Source organism: Zingiber officinale, chromosome 2B (genome assembly GCF_018446385.1).
Source record: "Zingiber officinale cultivar Zhangliang chromosome 2B, Zo_v1.1, whole genome shotgun sequence".
Classification (NCBI taxonomy): Eukaryota; Viridiplantae; Streptophyta; class Magnoliopsida; order Zingiberales; family Zingiberaceae; genus Zingiber; species Zingiber officinale.
The window spans coordinates 9758964-9782027 of NC_055989.1; the positions used below are offsets into that span (position 1 = coordinate 9758964).

Below are 23064 nucleotides of genomic sequence, written 5' to 3' on the forward strand. Positions count from 1 at the left end.
TTAGGCATAACATCTTCACATACACTACCTTGATTGATGCTTTTTGCAAGGCTGGTGATTTTTCGAAGGTTGATAAATTCCTCAGCGAAATGGTCGATCATGGATGCAAAACCTAATGTTGTCACTTATGGAACTCTGATCAACGGTTACTGCAAGGCTGATGAACTTGACCAGGCCATGAGGAGCATGGAAATGTCAGTGGTGCCGGCCACTGTTATTTATACCATCCTCATTGATTCTTATTGTAAGAATCAAAAAGTTGACCTCTTCAATGAGATGCAGAAACAAGATATATTGCCCGTCGTCAAGACCTACACCTCCATTTTCAAGGGTTTTGAGGACCATAACATGTCTCAGAAAGCCTTCGAGCTTATGGACAAGATGAGTTCACAGGGATGCAAACCGGACTATGTGACAATGAATCTTCTTACAGGATGGTTAACTGCGATCGACGAGGAGAGACTGAGACTATTTGTGTAACGAACGACATCTTCTGATATCCAATCTGGCAATCCTGATGTTTCATAAGCTTCTACTTAGTATGATTTCTGAAGCTTCTTTTCATGATTCATACCTGTCACTGTGTTTCAGACCATTGTCTGAACTTGCAAAGAAAATTGGATTGAAATTGGATTTAGTAAGTCTTTTGCAGTTCTTTGTTGAACAAAATCTGTGTATAATTGCACATTTTAATTTGTAATTTGAAACTGTTTAGTTATTCCATAAGTATTTCCTTTCTCATCCTAATCATTTTCAACCCTTCCAATATTTCATAAAGTTCATGCCTCAAGTTGCAATTTCTCTGTGCTTTAATGTATGACAGTATTAGTGTGATGGGTTTGATTAGGACACTTCACATCTACCTGGAGTTAGATTTTGTATGGATTTTCCTTTGAATAGAAGTTCCATATTATAGCCTATTTCGATTGAGTCATCTAACCGCGACAATCCTATCATCTTCCTTTTAGGGCATTTGATTCTTGGTCGCCTCTAGGGCCTTCTTTTCCTTTCTTTCATCCCATGCCCAACAATAATCTACTTTGTTTACGGTACGACATTTTGGGTCGTCATCAGTTCCTAACAGAATTCTGAAACACTCAAAGTAGTTAGGGACAAGGTTAGGATTATGGTAGATAACTAGGGAATGCACCAGTTCCTAACAGAATATCTAGGACAGCAAACAAAAGTCTCAACTGATAAATGAGAAAGAATAGAAAATGCATTTTTGTACTGCTAAATAAGGCAGTAGAAAAACTTAATGAAAGACATGTTCCCATAAACTACATTCATAATATTATGCATTCATAAAAACACTTCCTCTGAGCCTATTAGATTCATCAAAAATGCATGCCTTAGACTCATTCCTCCTTCAATTCGACTTGAACACAATCAAATCAATAACTCTCACATAGCAATTCCTTTGTTTGCATCATTACTGAGATCGAGACTCATTTCACTTCGTAAGATGACCAATCTAACCAAAAAAAAACTCAGTTAATTTAATTAATATTAGAGCAAACTCCCAAAAAAGAAAAGTATTATATTATAAATATGCAAATTCATATATGTGCATAAAGAAAGACACTCAAAGGAACTCTAAGGAGACTTGATTAACTTTCTTAAACGCTCAAAGGAACTCTAACATCACCCTCCCCCTTCATTCATTTAATTTAACTAAAATAAAATTATATACTCTTGATTTAATGAACACGAACCAAATCAATATAATTAAAATTCAAACAAACTATTGGTTTGCAAATCAATATAAATTATAAATTTTCAAATCTTGACCAGAATATCATTTTTGAAAACAAAAATTCTAGAAAAAAAAAAAATTATAAAAACAATCAAATCTATTGGTTTGCAAATCTAGATTAATCAAACAATCAAATCTATTTACTGTTGGCTTTTGTTTTGTTCTTTGAGAAAATTTATTTTCGTGATAAAACTCCTATCTCTATTTATTTATTTGGTCGTTATGATTTACTTTTTTTTCATATAATTTAAAATAGACTGTGAAGAGATGAATGTAATCATCTTTACTAAAGATACTACCTGGTATTTGCAATGTCATAGACATCCATTGATGATGTCATTCCACTTCAAAAGGTTCTGTAAAAAAAATGATGTGCGAAGGATTTTTCCGTAGGATTAGATGAGAACAAAATGACATTAGGGTCTAAGATATCTCTTTTGTCAATTGGCCTCGGGACAATTTATGTAGTCACATAACTACGGCCAGAACTTTGTTGACTGCTATGACCCGATGCCCATCAAAGAACTATTATCATTCTTGTGCCAAGTCACTTAGGGTTTGTTGGCATGCTCATGAACTAAAAAAAGCAAGGAAAAAAAAAAGATGAATATGATTATGAATGAGAAACTCCATCAAAGAACTATTATCACTCTTGTGCCATGTCACTTAGGGTTTGTTGGCATGTCATGTTCATGAACTAAAAGCAAGTTAAAAAAGAAAGAAAAGTTAAAAAAAGAAAGAAAAGTTAAGAAAAAAATACGAAACCAAGTAACACTTGTTGATTATTATCAAGGTTAGGAATCTACCTATGATGTGGTCTTCTTATCTAGAAGGTTGTTAGACTAATATGATGTAGCATATGTAGGTTTTAGAAAGTTAAACAAAGGATCCTTATCATTCCAGTAAAATATCATGGATCGTCAAGTCTGTTGGTGCAACCTTAAGTCAAGGTTGACCTCGGTGACCCGACTCGAGTTGACCTGATTCGAGGTATATTTTGATGTTTGACAAGAATAGAGAAGTTGTATTTTGATGTTTGACAAGAATAGGAACTTGGGGGATTGTGGGTGCAACCTTTGGTCAAGGTTGACCTGGTTGACCCGACTTGAGTTGACCTGATTCGGGAAAAGTCCAAGTATGGAGACTTGGCACGGAAAAGTCCAAGCAGGGAGCTTGACACGGGAAAAGTCCAAGTAGGGAGCTTGGCACGGGGAAAAGTCCAAGTATGGAAGCTTGGCATGGGAGGTCGGAGAGGGCTCGGTAGCTCGTTCTCTAGACCGGACGAAGTCGGAGAGGACTCGGTAGCTCATTCTCCGGACTAGGTCAGAGAGGGCTCGGTAGCTCGTTCTCTGGACCGGACGTGGAAGTCGGAGAGGGCTCGGTAGCTCTGTAACACCCCGCCCTCCTCACTACTAGACTGTGAGGGCGGAGCGCTACTGGCCTACTAACTTATCTTAACTAACATTGTACACATGTTGATAGAAATTCCTAAAACTCTCGGAGAACTCAAAACTTACAATTAACTAACAGCGGAAGACTAAATGACTCATCTAATACATTCTACTCAACTCTTTGTTAATAAATTCTTATGCTAAATCCCAAGGCTTCTATAGTCCAGGCATCACACATCCATCCGCACCTCCTTGTCGTCTTCCTTTGCTATAACTTTTCCTTTCCTTTATCTGCAGTAAGAGGAAAATGCATCTATAAGCAAAATTGCTTAGTAAGCACTATCTAACTCACAAAACTCGAATATGCATGTGAATATACTGAAATCTAAAAGCTGAATGCTCAAAAGGAAAACTACTCATGCTCATCTACAAGCAAAAGAAACATACTGAAATGCTAAACGTGTATAACAAATCTATACAATCATGCTAGCATAATCTTGCTGAATTTTAAACACTTATCTTCACTTGTTTAAAAACTTATACTTTAATACTTCAAAATAATAATCAACTTTCTTCTTGGGCCCAGGCGTAGTACCATCTTATGCGCGTTCCCTAATAGGTTGGGGTAGCGAGCCACCAATCCTAAAAGAGCATACCTCGGTCTACCAGGGCCAAGACCTCGGGATTGGACACCTGGATTTGTTTAACGACAACCTCGGAAGTCGGGTACTAGCCTCTTAAATAAAGTAAAATACTTGTTATCTTTTATTACTTCTAATATATAATGCCTCGGCATTTTCTTTAAGCACCTTGTGTGCCAAAATCCCTAAAGTCTTGACTTTGGGATCTACTTAAGGCCTTGACCTTTTTCTTTCTTTTCTTTATCTTTCTTATACTTGTTAATACCTTTAGTAAAATAATGATTCTTTAAAAACTGAAATGTTTAAACAAATTCTAACTTTGAAATGGATAAACAAAAATCTGCATACTATGCTAATCAAAATTCTGCATACTATTCTAATCAAGATTTTGCATTTTATGCTACTCTATTTCTACATACTATGCAAACATAAAATCTGCACTATAAGCTTAATTAAAATCTGCAATATAAGCTCTACATAAAAATCTGCATTATAAGCTTAATTAAAATCTGCACTATAGGCTTAATTAAAAATCTGCACTATAAGCGCTTAATTAAAATCTGCAATATAAGCTCTACATAAAAATCTGCATTATAAGCTTAATTAAAAATCTGCACTATAGGCTTAATTAAAAATCTACACTATAAGCGCTTCTTATGCTTCGAATTCAAGAAGAACAAAGGTCCGAAACTACTCCTACTGCAGGTGAGAAGCACTTACCTTGCTTCTTGGACTCACAACCGAACAAAAAGGGTTTCTAGGACCTTAGCCGTCCGCCGCAAATGATGCCCTAACTCCCTTTCGTTTTCTGCCCGAGCTCCGCCATCGTACGCAGAAGAGAAGGAGAGAATGGTTTAAGTTATGGGAAAACAGAGCATCAACTTATCCCTTTTTATAACTTAATATTTCTGTTAACTCCTTAAATAAATTCGCTATCTTTTCTTAGCAGACAAATCCAACATCAACTTATCCCTTTTATAATCCAATATTCTGTTAATTATTTTAAATAAATTCGCTACTTTTTCTAAACAAACAAATCCAACATCAACTTATCCCTTTTATAATATTCTGTTAACTATCTTAAATAAATTCGCTACCTTTCTAAACAAACAAATCCAAGATCATCTTTTCCCTTTTATAATATTCTGTTAACTATCTTAAATAAATTCGCTACCTTTTCTAAACAGAAAAATCTGTTTTGCCCACCTGGTCAGCTGGGTTTTGACCGAGTCAAAGGTCGTGGGTTCAATTCTCGGCTTGGACATTTTTTTGTCGAAACTTCCTTCGTTTAGTAAAAATACCAAACGACCTCCAAAAATTATATAAAAATACTCTAAAAATTTCTAAAAATCCCTAGAATATTTCTATAGTATTTTTAAATATTTTTAAATTACTTTTAGGACTCTAATTGAGGAAATTTGGGTCGTTACAATTCCCCATATCTTATAAAAAGTTCGTCCTCGAACTTAGAATAATTCTATAGCATGTTCTCTACCTTCTACATGCATTAGTTAGCGTCCATAATCTAATATACTAAGGAAAACTACATCAAAGGTATCTTAGGACCTCCTAACCTACATACAATGAACATAAGCATAAGCAGTGACATAAGCATGAAAACATAAACGTAAGCATGGTAGATGAACTAAACATGATGATAGACTCGATCACAAGCATGTCCATATGCATAGGCAAGAACATAACATGAACATAACGTGGACCTAAACATAAACGTAAATATAAATATAACATGACTTGAACATACTTGCATGCATACTTATAAACATACTATTGTGGTGGCCTAGTTGCACTTAGTAGTACTGTAACATAAGTTGTTGATCAGACAACTACCCTAGCGCTAGGTTGGTAGGGATCCGAACTTAGGATCGGAGTTCCCCTTTATTCTGGCGCGCTCACCGGGCTTAGGTCCCCGGATCATACCACCATCCCAGAACATATCTTGTTTGATTCTGGCGTGCTCACTGGGCTTAGGTCCCCAGATCATACCACCATCCCAGAACATATCTTGTTTGATTCTGGCGCGCTCACCGGGCTTAGGTCCCCGGATCATACCACCATCCCAGAACACATCTTGTTTCTAACGCGCTCACCGGGCTTAGGTCCCCGGATCATACCACCATCCCAGAACATATCTTGTTTGATTATGGCGCTCACTGGGCTTAGGTCCCCAGATCATACCACCATCCCAGAACATATCTTGTTTGATTCTGGCGCGCTCACCGGGCTTAGGTCCCCGGATCATACCACCATCCCAGAACACATCTTGTTTGATTCTGGCGCGCTCACCGGGCTTAGGTCCCCGGATCATACCACCATCCCAGAACACATCTTGTTATGTACAAGAAACTAAGCAGAATTCTTAACTTTATAAGCACTTCTAAACATCTCCCTATTCTGTACATATAATCTAATACTTCTAAGGATTTCTCTTTACTGTAAAGAATAAAGAAAAGCATACTAAAAATTAAATACTTTCTTACTTGAAAACGGCAAGGTTGGTGCTGATGTGTGATGCTGGAGAATAGGAACTGCTCTGATACCAACTGTAACACCCCGCCCTCCTCACTACTAGACTGTGAGGGCGGAGCGCTACTGGCCTACTAACTTATCTTAACTAACATTGTACACATGTTGATAGAAATTCCTAAAACTCTCGGAGAACTCAAAACTTACAATTAACTAACAGCAGAAGACTAAATGACTCATCAAATACATTCTACTCAACTCTTTGTTAATAAATTCTTATGCTAAATCCCAAGGCTTCTATAGTCCAGGCATCACACATCCATCCGCACCTCCTTGTCGTCTTCCTTTGCTATAACTTTTCCTTTCCTTTATCTGCAGTAAGAGGAAAATGCATCTATAAGCAAAATTGCTTAGTAAGCACTATCTAACTCACAAAACTCGAATATGCATGTGAATATACTGAAATCTAAAAGCTGAATGCTCAAAAGGAAAACTACTCATGCTCATCTACAAGCAAAAGAAACATACTGAAATGCTAAACGTGTATAACAAATCTATACAATCATGCTAGCATAATCTTGCTGAATTTTAAACACTTTCTGAATCTTCACTTGTTTAAAAACTTATACTTTAATACTTCAAAATAATAATCAACTTTCTTCTTGGGCCCAGGCGTAGTACCATCTTATGCGCGTTCCCTAATAGGTTGGGGTAGCGAGCCACCAATCCTAAAAGAGCATACCTCGGTCTACCAGGGCCAAGACCTCGGGATTGGACACCTGGATTTGTTTAACGACAACCTCGGAAGTCGGGTACTAGCCTCTTAAATAAAGTAAAATACTTGTTATCTTTTATTACTTCTAATATATAATGCCTCGGCATTTTCTTTAAGCACCTTGTGTGCCAAAATCCCTAAAGTCTTGACTTTGGGATCTACTTAAGGCCTTGACCTTTTTCTTTCTTTTCTTTATCTTTCTTATACTTGTTAATACCTTTAGTAAAATAATGATTCTTTAAAAACTGAAATGTTTAAACAAATTCTAACTTTGAAATGGATAAACAAAAATCTGCATACTATGCTAATCAAAATTCTGCATACTATTCTAATCAAGATTTTGCATTCTATGCTACTCTATTTCTACATACTATGCAAACATAAAATCTGCACTATAAGCTTAATTAAAATCTGCAATATAAGCTCTACATAAAAATCTGCATTATAAGCAAAATTAAAATCTGCACTATAGGCTAAATTAAAAATCTGCACTATAAGCGCTTAATTAAAATCTGCAATATAAGCTCTACATAAAAATCTACATTATAAGCTTAATTAAAATCTGCACTATAGGCTTGATTAAAAATCTGCACTATAAGCGCTTCTTATGATTCGAATTCAAGAAGAACAAAGATCTGAAACTACTCCTACTGCAGGTGAGAAGCACTTACCTTGATTCTTAGACTCACAACCGAACAAAAAGGGCTTCTAGGACCTTAGTCGTCCGATTTTCTGCCCGAGCTCCGCCATCGTACGCAGAAGAGAAGGAGAGAATGGTTTAAGTTATGGGAAAACAGAGCATCAACTTATCCCTTTTTATAACTTAATATTTCTGTTAACTCCTTAAATAAATTCGCTATCTTTTCTTAACAGACAAATCCAACATCAACTTATCCCTTTTATAATCCAATATTCTGTTAATTATTTTAAATAAATTCTCTACTTTTTCTAAACAAACAAATCCAACATCAACTTATCCCTTTTATAATATTCTGTTAACTATCTTAAATAAATTCGCTACCTTTTCTAAACAAACAAATCCAAGATCATCTTTTCCCTTTTATAATATTCTGTTAACTATCTTAAATAAATTCGCTACCTTTTCTAAACAGAAAAATCTGTTTACCCACCTGGTCAGCTGGGTTTTGACCGAGTCAAAGGTCGTGGGTTCAATTCTCGGCTTGGACATTTTTTTGTCGAAACTTCCTTCGTTTAGTAAAAATACCAAACGACCTCCAAAAATTACATAAAAATACTCTAAAAATTTCTAAAAATCCCTAGAATATTTCTTTAGAATTTTTAAATATTTTTAAATTACTTTTAGGACTCTAATTGAGGATATTTGGGTCGTTACAAGCTCGTTCTCTGGACTGGATGGAGTCGGAGAGGGCTCAGTAGCTCGTTCTCCGGACTGGGTCAGAGAGGGATCGGTAGCTCGTTCTCTAACCCGGACGATGGAGTCGGAGAGGGCTCGGTAGCTCGTTCTCCGGACTAGGTCAGAGAGGGCTCGGTGGCTCATTCTTTAGACCAGGAAGACATTAGGGTTTAGGGCTGAGAAGCTCTAAAACCAACAGAGGCATTGGATCGGTCTGTTGACCGATCCAGTGATACTTTGGCTGTCTGGATCGGTCTGTCGACCGATCCAGTGATACCTTGGTTATTTGATCGGTCTGTGGACCGATCAGTAACTACACAGAAACTTTCTGTGAGTTATCTGATCGGTCTGGTGACCGATCAGTAAGAAGGCGATATGATTCAGATCTATAGGCTGATCGATCTGTGGACCGATCCACCTATAGGCTGATCGGTCCACAGACCGATCAGGGATCGCAACCAACTCTCTGTGAGAGTTGGGATCGGTTTGGGGACCGATCAGCGTAGGGTCTGATCGGTCCCCTGACCGATCAGATCCGCCCTGGACCGATCAGGGTGGAGCCTGATCGGTCCAGGTCTAGCCGTTGAGTCACAGCGGCTAGATTTCTGCTTCTTCTTTGTCTTCTTCGCAGGTTCAGGATATAAGGGCCTCTACATCAACAATGCTGGGAACTGATTACTCTTCTTCCTACTTGCGATCTGAGCTTTGTTGAGCGCTCCACTGCTGAAGCTTCGTGTGAGCTTCTCTCGGCTGGGTTTCCAACTGAACAGTTGCTGCTGCGGTTGGCATCCGTGAAGTTGCTGCTTCATCAACAGTCGACGAGAAGGCAAGCAAACTAGTGTTTTACATTCATATTGTTCTTGACTTCTTGCTGTATTTCTTGTACTCTGATCTTGCTGTTACAAGAGAGATTGTGGCGAGGTTTCTCCACCCAGAAGGAGTTTTTATTAGCCGGTTTTCCGGGGTCTCATCCACCGACGGATTGATAGGATTCGTCCACCTTACGGACACGCCGAGGAGTAGGAGTATCATCTCCGAACCTCGTTATATCGTCGCGTTTGAGGTTTGATCTTCTCCATTTTCGTTTCTACTTTTTATTTCTGCTGCGCTAACTCAAATTGTAGGAAGAAACGAGAATTTGGGGTCGGCTATTCACACCTCCCCTCTCTAGCCGCTATCCGAAGGTCCTAACAAGTGGTATCAGAGCGAGGTCGCTCTTCGTCGGATTAACACCCCGGGGAGCACGAGCTAGAGAATGGATCAACTTGGAGAAGACATCACGATTCCACCCTTCTACGATCGCGATGACTTCGCTTATTGGAAGGTAAGAATGAAGTATTTTCTTATGACTAACCTAGTAAATTGGAATTGTGTACAAGTAGGTTTTATTCCTCCGGTGGATAAAGATGGAGAACCTCTCGAAAAGAAGAAGTGGACGAAGGAACAAATCCACCAATCCATAATCAACGACGAGGTAACGAAAATCTTTGAATTTTCATTACCTAATGATATCTTGTGTAAGATAGGTAGATACAACAATGCCAAGGAGTTGTAGAACAACTTGGCTAAGTTCCATGAGGAGAGCTCCAATTCAAGTCATGAAGAGGAGTCAAGTGAGCTAAGTAGCTCCCATCATGGAGGTATGGAATTAGAAGTTGAGGGCTACTCAACATCTAAGGAAGAAGAGGAGGAGAGTTCTTCTTCAAGAATGGAGCAAGAAGAAGAAGCCTCTACCTCCGGAAGGGATGAAGGAGAGAGCTTATATCCATCCTCAACCCTAGGTAACTCAAGCAACTTAATTTCAAATAAATCACATATAATGTGCTTTGAGTGTAGGGAATATGGGCATTACAAAAGTAAATGTCCAAAGAGGATTAGGAAGACTCCACCGGCACCAAAAGTCAAGGAAGTCGGAGTCCCGATACGCAAGGGCAAGGAGCACGTGGTGTGCTTCCAATGCAAGCAAAGGGGACATTATAGGAGTCAATGTCCAAGGGGGAGACAACCTCACAAGGACAAGAGACCAAGCACATCTATGTGGGGAGCTAAGGCAAACCCTAAGGTATCCTTTAAGGCACATTCTTGCAATTCTAATAAGACACATGCTAGTAGTTTTATTGCAATTGTCAATAATGATAAGCATGATAACCATAGAAACCGATACATGTGCTTAGGTGCCAAACATGTTAGCCTAGATAAGGACAATGCTAGAAATGTCAACCCTAGAGTTAACTCATCTAAGGTTAAGGAAAACCTAGATAGGAATCCCAAAACAACTAGACATATGCCTAGGAATACCTCAAAGAAAAATGGAAAATTAAAGCTTGAGGTATTAAAGAAGGAAAATCAAGTCTTGAGGTCAAGACTTGACACTTTAGAAAAGGCCCTTAAGAATTTGGAGAAGTCAACTCTAGGGTCTAAGGGTCAAAAATCAAAGCCCAAGGACATGAGAGGTTTGGGTCACAAACCTAAGTCTCAAGTGGTCAAGCCCGCTTATCATAATGTTCCATTCGATTATGGAACAAGACCTAGGGCTAAGAAGACCATCACCAAGGTCACAAGGGGAGTCACCCCTAGAGTTGATCTTGATGAGTCCCAAATGACCAAGGCTTTAAAGCCTAGGAGGGTCATTAGGAGGGTTGCTAGGGAAGTCATCCCTAGTGAATATTTAGTGAACCCAATGAGCTCAAATAGGTATTGGGTTCCTAGGAGCGTGATTTCTTCACGTTAGATGGTTTAGGGTGTGCCAACCTTAATTGGATAGGTAGTTAACCTACTCATGGCAAAAGGTGGCATTTTAGGAATTTTCAAGGTGTAATCAGACCTTGAAAATGAAATTAAAAATTATTACTAAGGTGATTAGGATGTGTCAACCACATTTGAGGAGTTTTCTAGGGTCAATCTAATTGACACATAGTGATCTAAAAATCTTTAGTATATGACTTTAGGTCTATTATACTTAGGAATATAGAATTTATGGCAAAATGATCAAAATTATCAAAAATGGCAACTAAGGCTAGAATTAGGTATTTTCTATACCTTTATATGTTATTTGTCATACATTGTTTGTCATAAGCCATGTCATGACATCATATTTATTTTATTATCATTTGAAATGTTATGATAATACTTGGGTTAGTTATATGTCATGCCTTATTTAAGTTTCATACTTTATGCCATGACATCATGACATTGGCACATATTTCCACTTATGATATTATTTTATGTCATGTCATCATCTCTTGCATTTATGATCAATTAAATTGATTTAAGGATAAAAACACAATTTGATATGGAGATCAAATTGTTGTTTAGAGAATGCATGAGAACTTAGCTTAAGATGACCTAAACCCATATCTCACATCAAAATTGACTTGGATGTGTTTGATACACCTTAGATGTGTGTGAGATATTAGGATTATGAGTTAGGATCAAGGTGCATAGTTCTTGTACCTAGATGAGCCTAATTCGAAATTGAGGATCATAGGGAAAACTTGTGTACAAGTCATGTACATTTAGCCCTAAGATTGTGGTCATAAATTGAATGGTTTAAGATCATTTCAAAATTGATTTGAAAAACCTTGATGAAGCTTTTCTAGTGATAGCATTCATCATTGAGCAAGTTGATACAAAGATGGATTAACCAGCTATTTCAAAGTCTTTCGAACTTTGTATCAAGATTTAAAAATGGGAGTTATTTTCATAGAAAACTATTTTTCCATGATAATATATGTTATGAGGAATGTATCCTCAAGATTTTACAATTTTTGGAATTTTCTGTAATTTTTTAGGGGCTTCTGAATTTCGGGAGAAAAAATAGAAATTCATATCAGAGAGTCGTGGACCGATCAGAGGAGATCCTGATCGGTTCAGGGAAGTCTGGATCGGTCACTGGACCGATCCAGGGCAGTGTGGATCGGTCTGGTGACCGATCCAGTGAAGTCCTGATCGGTCTGGGGACTGATCAGAGTGTGCCAAAATGTTGATTTTCGACTGTTGTCTGAAATTTCAGCTATGGAAGTTGGTGCTTTAGATTTCTAAAGGGTTGAAACTCTCCAAGACATTGTTGGTGCAATGGTCAAGGAGGAGTTGACCTTTAGGGGGAGTTTTTACTTGTCAAGATTTCTGAGGATGAGTGATATGGGATTATCACTAAGTTGACTGTGGATTTTAGTATCAAGGGGGAAATTAAGGGTTTCAATGAAAGGTATGGGACTTTCATTAGGAAGAAACTCTTGACCTTGATTCACTCTTTTTGATGTGTGTCAAAAAGGGGGAGAATGTCCAGAGAATGTTCAAGGAAGAACATTGGAGTTTGGGGAGAATGTTCAGAGAATGTTCGAGGAAGAACATTGGAGAACTATTGGAAAGCCTAAGTTAGGTTATCGGGTTAACCTAACTTGATTATGGTTTTTGTCAAACATCAAAAAGAGGGAGATTGTTGGTGCAACCTTAAGTCAAGGTTGACCTGGGTGACCCGACTCGAGTTGACCTGACTCGAGGTATATTTTGATGTTTGACAAGAATAGAGAAGTTGTATTTTGATGTTTGACAAGAATAGGAACTTGGGGGATTGTGGGTGCAACCTTTGGTCAAGGTTGACCTGGTTGACCCGACTTGAGTTGACCTGATTCGGGAAAAGTCCAAGTATGGAGACTTGGCACGGAAAAGTCCAAGCAGGGAGCTTGGCACGGGAAAAGTCCAAGTAGAGAGCTTGGCACGGGGAAAAGTCCAAGTATGGAAGCTTGGCATGGGATGTCGGAGAGGGCTCGGTAGCTCGTTCTCTGGACCGGACGAAGTCGGAGAGGGCTCGGTAGCTCGTTCTCCGGACTAGGTCAGAGAGGGCTCGGTAGCTGGTTCTCTGGACCGGACGTGGAAGTCGGAGAGGGCTCGGTAGCTCGTTCTCTGGACTGGATGGAGTCGGAGAGGGCTCGGTAGCTCGTTCTCCGGACTGGGTCAGAGAGGGCTCGGTAGCTCGTTCTCTAACCCGGACGATGGAGTCGGAGAGGGCTCGGTAACTCGTTCTCCGGACTAGGTCAGAGAGGGCTCGGTAGCTCGTTCTCTAGACCAGGAAGACGTTAGGGTTTAGGGCTGGGAAGCTCTAAAACCAACAGAGGCATTGGATGGGTCTTTTGACCGATCCAGTGATACTTTGGCTGTCTGGATCGGTCTGTCGACTGATCCAGTGATACCTTAGTTATTTGATCGGTCTCGTGACCGATCAGTAACCACACAGTAGCTTTCTGTGGGTTATCTGATCGGTCTGGTGACCGATCAGTAAAAGCGATATGATTCAGATCTACGGGGGATCAATAGGTGGATCGGTCTGATCGGTCCACAGACTGATCAGGGATTGCAACCAACTCTCTGTGAAAGTTGGGATCGGTCTGGGGACCGATCAGCGTAGGGCCTGATCGGTCCCCTGACAGATCAGATCCGCCCTTGACCGATCAGGGTGGAGCCTGATCGGTCCAGGTCTAGCCGTTGAGTCACAACGGCTAGATTTCTGCTTCTTCTTTGTCTTCTTCGCAGGTTCAGGATATAAGGGTCTCTACATCAACAGTGCTGGGAACTGATTACTCTTCTTCCTACTTGCGATCTGAGCTTTGTTGAGCTCTCCACTGCTGAAGCTTCGTGTGAGCTTCTCTCGGTTGGGTTTCCAACTGAACAGTTGCTGCTGTGGTTGGCATCCGTGAAGTTGCTGCTTCATCAACAGTCGACGAGAAGGCAAGCAAACTAGTGTTTTACATTCATATTGTTCTTGACTTCTTGCTGTATTTCTTGTACTCTGATCTTGCTGTTGCAAGAGAGATTGTGGCGAGGTTTCTCCACCCAGAAGGAGTTTTTATTAGCCGATTTTCCGGGGTCTCATCCACCGACGGATTGATAGGATTCATCCACCTTACGGACATGCCGAGGAGTAGGAGTATCATCTCTGAACCTCGTTATATCGTCGCGTTTGAGGTTTGATCTTCTCCATTTTCATTTCTACTTTTTATTTCCGCTGCGCTAACTCAAATTGTAGGAAGAAACGAGAATTTGGAGTCGGCTATTCACACCTCCCCTCTCTAGCCGCTATCTGAAGGTCCTAACAAAGTCACCGGTCAATGAATGATCCAACTCACGCATTCTCTGGAGATTGCTAGTGTGGATGATGAAAAAACCCTGAAACACACTTCAACAGAGAGTTAAACTAGAGCCAGGGAGATTCTGACATGCCACTCTGATGCTCAAGTTAAGATTTGCTTGAAGTGGTATACAGGAAAAAGAAAGTAGAGAAGGAGAAGAGGACCTGGTGGAATCGTAGAGAGTTCGAAATCCCTTTCCATTACTTTCGTAAGTGGTTATATAGCTGTCGAGAAAGCATCTCCATATCAACTGCTGCAAAGCATGCCCCTCCATCTTCCTTGTATGAGTTAGCCAAGGGGACCAGATTCGATAGCCATTAGTTACCTTGTCATTCACTAAATGTCAAGTGTTTGGAGGGAGGTATCTAAGATACCAGATCTGATAATCGTATAATTGCCTCTCCATTCATCAAGCAACACGTGTTCTGGAGTATTTGTAGAGAAATGATTCTCAATGATGAAGCTCCTTACCCAGATGCTGTTGGATCGAAAAGCGCTAGAGGGGGTGAGTAGCGCTCACGGTTTTCACTCATTTCGTAATCGTAAAACAATCGAGAAGTAGCAGTGGAAGAAGAACAATACACAAAAGACACCAAGATATTTACTTGGTTCGGAGCCTAGGGCGACTCCTACTCCAAGGCCAGCGATCGTTGATCGCTTTGTGTGGGCAACAACTATATCACGCAAATTTAATTACAAAGGTATTACAGTAGTGCAGTAACAATAACAGAGTTATACCGACGACAGAATCAAAGTCTCGAAGCTTCGGGTCGTCGGGGACTTGCAATAGCACTTCAGGGTGTCTTTTGGAGCAGCACGTTGTAGTATAGATCTCTAGAATTCGTTGAATTAGCTGCTTCCTTGAACACTCCTTTTATACACTGTTGGAGCTGCCTCCAAGACCATCCAAGGCGCCTCCAGGCCTCCGAGTCACCTGCGTGGATCATTGCTGAACTCGTCGCACCGATAGCTTGAAGGCGCCTTCAAGCCACTCCAAGGCGCCTCAAAGCCTTGGTCCAAGGCACCTCCAGCTCCATCCGAGGCACCTTCAGCACTGCTTCACGGTCAGCTCACATTCTACACCCGAGGCGCCTCCAAGCTCCATGAAGGCGCCTCCAAGCTCCATGGAGGCACCTCGGACACTGTTCATCCGAGACTTGCCTTGCTCATTTGTCACTGCAAAGCATGTTAGTTCACCAAACACACACATACCCTGCAAGACAAAGTTAGCACACATAAAATATAGTAAATTAAGTGATTGACAGTCATCAGACTGTCTGGGTCTGACTTCAGATTTCCAACCGGAAACCCTAGGTCGACCCAACGCCTACTGTTCCCTCTGAGGGGAACGCGCCCTCACCTACTCCCCTCAGGAGAGATTACCTGATGTCAGTCCGGTCCTCCAGACCGACTGGACTTTGCGCCTAGGGTTACCGCCCCCTAGAGTTTTTCTCCACCTAGGGTTACCACCCCCTAGGACCTAAGGTTACCCCCCCTTAAGATTTTCCTCCACCTAGGGTTACCACCCCCTAAGACCTAAGGTTGTCGCCCCTTAGGTTTTTCCTCCACCTAGGGTTACCACCCCCTAGGACCTAAGGTTATCCCCCCTTAGGATTTTCCTCCACCTAGGGTTGCCGCCCCCTAGGACCTAAGGTTACCACCCCTTAGGATTTTTCACCTGCCTAACCGCAGTTAGGACTTTCCTGAAACCTCATTCAAGCATGTTAGAAAACAAGTAATCTTAACTTTGAATCCCTTTGCCATTATCAAAACTCGGGTTCGATCGTCGGATGCTTCCTGCACCAACAGATGCCACTCCCATGCCTTCAATAAGCCACGCAGAGTGTGGGCTTTATCTGAGAATGAGGGAATAAGAAATTGAAGTCGGTGTTAGAGTTGCCTTAAGAGTAGACAAAGTCGACGACTAAGGCTGAGCTAGGTAGATCGTGTCAGGAGCTGAGATTGAACAAGGGTGGATGTAGCGATTGAGGTTGAGTCAGGTAGGTGGTGCCGGAATCTAAGACTGAGTTGAAGTGGATGTTGACGATTAAGGCTGAGATAGGTAGGTGGTGTCGAGATCTGAGACTAAGCTGGAGTCGATGTCAGTGATTAATACCAAGACATAGGCAATGTCGACGACTAAGGCCAAGCTAGGTAGGTGGTGCTGGGATCTGAGACTGAGGTGGAGTGGATGTCAGCAACTGAGGTTGAGACAGGTAGGTGGTGTCGACGACCGAAGGCGAGCTAGATGGCGGTGCTAGGATATGAGATTGAACTTGATGGTATGTCGTGGTTGGGAGTTGAGAGAGATGGAGGATGTCTAGATTTGAAGTTGAGATTGGATGCATTAGAGGCGTTGAGAATCAGAGGATGTCTGAGTTGGAAGTCAAGACAGGAGCAATGTTGGTGACTGAAGCCGAGATGGATGTCATGATCAGGAGCTGAGATAGGAGCCACTGTAACTGACTTACACTTAACCAAAACTTGAATCTTTGGGATGAGCATAATGAGCCAATTCAATTGAACTCGACTCTCATCTAAGCAGAGTCCAATTCCCTTTGGGTTATATTTGACTATCTTGACTTTGATTGATAAATCAACATGATTTTTGACCCCGCGAGACATGTGGGGGTTGTAGAAAATTGTCATATCGCAACACTTCCCTCCAAGTCTAGTTAAAGAAGGCGTAGTTTGACTAATTGGATTGTGTTGAATTGTCATTATGCCCACTAATGTTGACCTATTAAAAATGTTGAGCTAAGGTGGCGACATTTCAACTGGACAACTGGTCGAGTCTTGGTCTCCGGAGGGATAAAGCATCACATTTAATGAACGCAATACGCGAGATCGCGTATCATGTTTATAATTGGTGCATTGTACCACTACAGTAATGGGTGACATGTGGTATCCATCTCAATCTACAAGAGCACATTACTACCTTAATTGTATAGGCATGTGGTGGCATTACTGCTGACATAACCTTGTATCCGACAATGATGATGTACTAGCACCTATTTAACCTTTGCATTTAATGGTTGCATTTGAATTACCTCATAGGTTGATGCGTCACTTCGTAACTTATCAGTATTGTGCTTTAATAGGGAGAGGTTATGTCATAGTCATAACCGTTCGGCTGAGTGAGCTAATGGCTATGCTGAGACTTTGTGACTTCATTTTCTCTATGCAATGGCTTGGTTGGTTGATGCAACAACCCTACTGCACCACTGCTAAGGTATATTAGGTCATCCGAAAGCGACTTGGCCTTCATCCATTTATGCTTATGTCTTCGTCTTTGCCACCCTTTTTTGTCTTCTCTGCTTTAGCCAATATAGTGAGTTTGTCATCTTTCGTCCTTCATTTCCAATCCCTTCCTTCTTGACCTCATGGCTACCAAAAGTGTTAGTATTAGTAGACCGACTAAAGGGGGGTGAATAGCCTGCAAGTTAGAATTTTGATTCTCTTGCTAACTTACTTTAACAATGACACACAAATTAATTAATAAAGTAACATAAAATAGAAAGTAGGGACTCAAAAGATTTACTTGGTTACAACCACGATGGTTGTTCATCCAAGACTATGGAAAGCACTATCAAGTTCCTTTGACAATGGTCGGAAACGGAATAACCTCTTACAATGTTTGAAAACAAGAAATGAAATACAGAAATTAGAAATGAAGAACTTAGTGTGATGTTATAATTTAGAGCTCAAGAGCTCTTTTTATAACGTCCTAGTCAAAATAGTCATTTTTTCATGACGTGGCACATCAGAGACGCCTCGGTTCAATTAGAGGCATCTCAGCTCGGCTGATTGTGATCTACAATGTCTTACTAGTTGATCTGGAAGATTGGAGTCATCTAAGTTCATCTGAGGTGCCTTGAGTCAGTTGACATGGACTTCACTACTTATCTTCGCAGTAATGACTCCAACTCTTCGGAAGCACCTTGAGTAATCGGAGGCACCTCAAGTCCCATCTGCGACAACAACTCCTCTGGGTATCCGAGGCATCTCGAGTCTTCAGGACGCCTTGAGTCAACCGAGGCATCTCAAGTCAACCAAGGTGCCTCGAATGCTTAATCTCAAAAGTTGACCAATCTACATTCCATTCACTTGGGTGATGCATCAGTCATCTAGAGTTGAATTCACCTAAACCGAACTCTGATTTTCTCCTCGAACAGACTTTTTTTTAACTTGTCGTCCCTCAGATGTGTCTCACGCGTCCTTCTCGCTTCACCAAAGTACTCTTTCGCAGCTCCTCGTCCCTCGGATGCACTGAGCACTCGCTTTCCATGCTACTCTTCTCGTTCACTGCGTATTCCATTCGACTTCTTGTGTTCCTAAACCTCTGCACATTTAGATACAAGACATCAAACATATGACCTAACTTAACTCAATTGATTAATATCAAAACTAATCCAAAGTACTTGCAATATCGTATTTTTTGATGTGCATCAACCCAAGTTAATTTTAGTGAAATCAAACAAGAAATTATATATATATATATATATATATATATATATATATATATATATATATATATATATATATATATATATATATATATATATATATATATATAACAATTATAGTATCTTAACACAAATATTACAATTAAGTCCTCCCCTTAACTTAACACTTATTAATTCTCCCCCTTTAATCATGTCAAAAATATGGATAAAAAAATAAAAATAGTAGAGAAGAATTTGAAGAAAAAAATCTAGGGGATGTACATATGTAACGCAAGTTTGTGTATATGTATAGAAATTATTTTTAAAATAAAATAATATTGAAGAATGAAACTTCAGATTTTCTAAAAAAAAAATAAAATTATTTTTAACTTTTAAAAAAAAATACTAAACATGGTTTGTCAATGTAAAGCATATAAATCTGATCATAAAAAAATTATAAGAAAATCTCTTTTTCTTATAGTTAGAAAATATTTTTATTTACAAAAATAGTTATTTTTAAAATTAAATACTTAAAAATAGATTTTAAAGTTAAAACAATTTTATATTATTTTTTTTGAACATTCATCATATAACAGTTATATGTAGAAAAATCAAGTTTTTCAAAAATCAATCTTTGATAATTTAAATTTTAAAATTTTAATTTTTATTAAAAAATTCATAAAAATTATTTAATAGTTAAAGAATTTTGAAAATTTTCCTTGTAGACAATTTTCCAAAAAAAAATTTTGAACATAATGTTTATGAAAAATATTTTCAAGTAAGTCATAAATTTCTAGCAATTAAATTTCTTATAAAATTTCTAGCAAATACTAAAGGAAATATAATAGGTTAATAAAGATTTTAGAATCTAAAATAAATTTTACCTATTGGATTAACTAAATATTTTCTAGGAATATCATTTTTTTAACACTTTTATAATTTGATCCCTATGATTTCTAGCATACTAATTAAGTCTTCTACAATATCTAAAGTTTCTTGTTGGAGCATGTAAATTTGAACATATAGAATTGTTGTTAGATTTTAAAATTTTTATTTGTTCTTTTAATTTTATATTTTCATCTTTAATTTTACTAAATTTTACTAATAAGCATGCATATTCTTTCTTCAAATTTATATATTTGGTCCTTATTTTATATAATGTTCTAAACAACATTTTTACTGCTTCATACAATTTATCTGAGGGAAGTATGCGTACCTCACTTATCATTTCTGACTCATAGTTTGAGACTCCTCCTTCATCGTTGCTCTCCTTTGAAGAGCTTTGGTCATCTTTAGGCAAGTAATTGGCCGTTAGTGCTAGTTCGGCATATTCCTCGATCTCTAACTCTTTTGACAATGAGTCGCTTCAAGTTGCCTTAAGATTTTTGCGCTTAGACTTTCTTGATCCTTGTTCTTTTCTTTTCCCATCTCTTTTAATTTGGGGCAGTTGTCCTTGATATGTTCTTCTTCATCACAGTTACAACACCTAACTTTCCTTTTAATTTATAAAAGCTTCTTTGCCTGTTTCTTATTAAAATTGTTAGAATTAACAATCTTTTAAATTTTCTTACCATATATGTTTCTTCATCTTCATCGACAGATGATTCTAAATTTAATTCATTCTTCTTAGCTGTTAGCGCTAGGTTCGGATTTGACTCCTTTTCTTTTCTTAGTCATGTACATCGAGATTCGTGAAGTTTGAAAGTCGAAAATAAATTTTCTTAACTACTTACCTCGAGATCTTTGGAAATGTAGTAAAAGTCTACGTTTGATGTGCATTCCAGGATTCTTAGAAAGACATTTAATGCATATCTTAGCAAATATCTTTTTGTTACTATTTCACCAAGGTCATTGAGGCTAGTTATTAACTACTTTAATCTGGCATACAGTTGTACTACTCTTTCTCCCTTTTTCATCCAGAGGTTGCTTAGCTGATTTTTGAGCAAATCTCATCTTGCTAGCTTGGCCTTCGAGGTTCTTTCATGTAACTCTAGGAACTTCTTCTAAAGTTCTTTGGCAGAGGCATAAGTGCTGATCTAGTTGACTTCTTGCTTAGAAGATAGAACTCGGCCTATTTACTATGAACTCAGTCTACTACTTCTTGTTCTATTGGAACTCTTCTTTTTCTTCTTCATTCTCATCCTTGGTACTTCAAAACCATATTTAATAATTAATAATATGTCGAAATCAATTTTGAAAAATACCTCTATTCGATGCTTCCAAAGTGTGAATCCTTTAATGACTACATCGATGCTGGATCTAGCCATCTTCCTTATTGCTTTAGTCGACGATTAGTCCTTCTAAAGTTGTTGGACTTTGATACCACTTGTTAGTGTCGGTGGACTAACTAAAGGGGGTGAATAGCTTGCAAGTTAGAATTTTGATTTCTCTTGCTAACTTACTTTAGTAAGGACATACTAATTAATTAATAAAGTAATATAAAATAGAAAGTCTAGACTTGAGAGACTTACTTGATTACAATATGAATGGTTGTTAATCCAAGACTATGGAAAGCACTATCAAGTTTCTTCTTTGACAATAGTCAGAGGCGGAGTAACCCCTTATGATGTTTGAAAGCAGTAAATGAAATATAGAAATTGGAAATTGAGGAACTTAGTGTGTTGTTATAATTTCAAGCTCAAGGGTTTTTTTTACAGCCTCCTGGTCGAAATAGTCATTTTACTGACATGGCACTTGGGAGGCTTCTCGATTCAATCAGAGGCACCTTAGTTCAATCAAAGGCGCATCAGTTCAAAAGGAGGAACCTCAGTTCGGCTGATTGTGATCTACTTCACAACGTCTTTCTGGCTAATCTAGCATATTAGAGGCACCTCAGTTCATTTGAGACACCTTGGGTCGGTTGGCGTGAACTTTGTTATTTATCTCTGCGATAATGACTCTAACTCTTTGGAGGCACCTCGAGTAATTAGAGGTACCTCAAATCCAATCCATGACAACTGCTCCTCTGGCCCATCTAAGGTGCCTCAAGATATCTGAGGTGGCTCAGTCTTCAGGTGGCCTCGAGTCAACCGAGGCACCTCGAATGGTCAAATGGTCAACCTTAGAAGTTGATCATTTTGCATTCTGCTTGCTTGGGTAATGCATCGGTGGGCCGAAATTGATCTTCTCCTCAAGTAAGCTTTCTTCCAGCTTCTCGTCCCTCGGATGTGTCTCGTGTATCCTTCTCACTCCATCAAATTACTCTTTTATAGCTCCTTGTACTTCAAATACACTGAGTCTATCGACTCGCTTCTCGTGCTACCCTTCTCGCTTGTTGCATCTTTCTCTTGACTTCTTATGTTCCTAAATCCCTATACACTTAGACACAAGACATCAAATACACAGGACTTAACTTAACTCAATTGATCAATATCAAAACTAACATGAGATACTTACAGAAAGCTCCTTGCACAATGATTGGAAGAGCTGCTTTATTTTCATAAAACTCCCTCATTCATATATCTTGCTGATAGTCTGGCACAATGACTTACCGGTGCAACCACTATTGGGAATTACAAGAAGGACCAAGTGTATTTGGATACTCTCGAGATTCTATCGAGGTTGACGTTCATTGCCAGCCTATTGGTGGAGAATGAACCCTTCTTTACCTGGTCTGACTGAGTCCAAATCTGATCAAGTTGGACGATCGACTGAGTAAGACCCTATTTCTTTTAGATTTCTCTTTTTACTGACTAACTTCTCTTGTTTTTATAGGTCAGATCATGTTTAATGATTCAATGAACAAGGTCTTGAAGTGGGACCTAACTTCCACAAAGGGCGTGTGGGCCTTAGAAGATGTAGCTGAGGAGTCCTCAGAAATGTCACCACCCCATTGCTCTATAGCAGTTGAGAAGTCCATGGTGACGGTTGTATCCTCTGGAGCAACAATAGAGTTTGGGATTGTGGCTGAGATTGGAACCACCACTAAGATTGAGGCTTTTGCCTCTACTTTACCGATTGCTCCTACCACTAAGACATCGGCTCTGATCATCGAACTAGTGGAGTCTCCTAAGACGATCGATCATACGACAAAGACTTAAGTCGAAGACCCTTACATCGGTGCGAT

General features: G+C 39.2%; 1 protein-coding gene across 1 annotated transcript; it reads left to right on the forward strand.

Moving 5' to 3' along the window:
- The first annotated feature begins 99 nt into the window (after positions 1 to 99).
- LOC122048141 (pentatricopeptide repeat-containing protein At1g12775, mitochondrial-like) lies at positions 100 to 23038 on the forward strand. The gene is made up of 3 exons (XM_042609742.1): positions 100 to 476; positions 592 to 674; positions 22713 to 23038. The coding sequence occupies exons 1-3, from the start codon at positions 100 to 102 to the stop codon at positions 23036 to 23038; spliced, it is 786 nt and encodes a 261-aa protein (XP_042465676.1).
- Positions 23039 to 23064: the final 26 nt, after the last annotated feature.

Coding starts and splice junctions, on each gene's coding strand:
- LOC122048141 (XM_042609742.1), top strand. CDS start 100: ATGGATGCAAAACCTAATGTTGTCACTTATGGAACTCTGATCAACGGT. Junction 477..591: donor GAGAGACTGAGACTATTTGT/GTAACGAACGAC, acceptor ACTGTGTTTCAG/ACCATTGTCTGAACTTGCAA. Junction 675..22,712: donor CTTTGTTGAACAAAATCTGT/GTATAATTGCAC, acceptor TTGTTTTTATAG/GTCAGATCATGTTTAATGAT.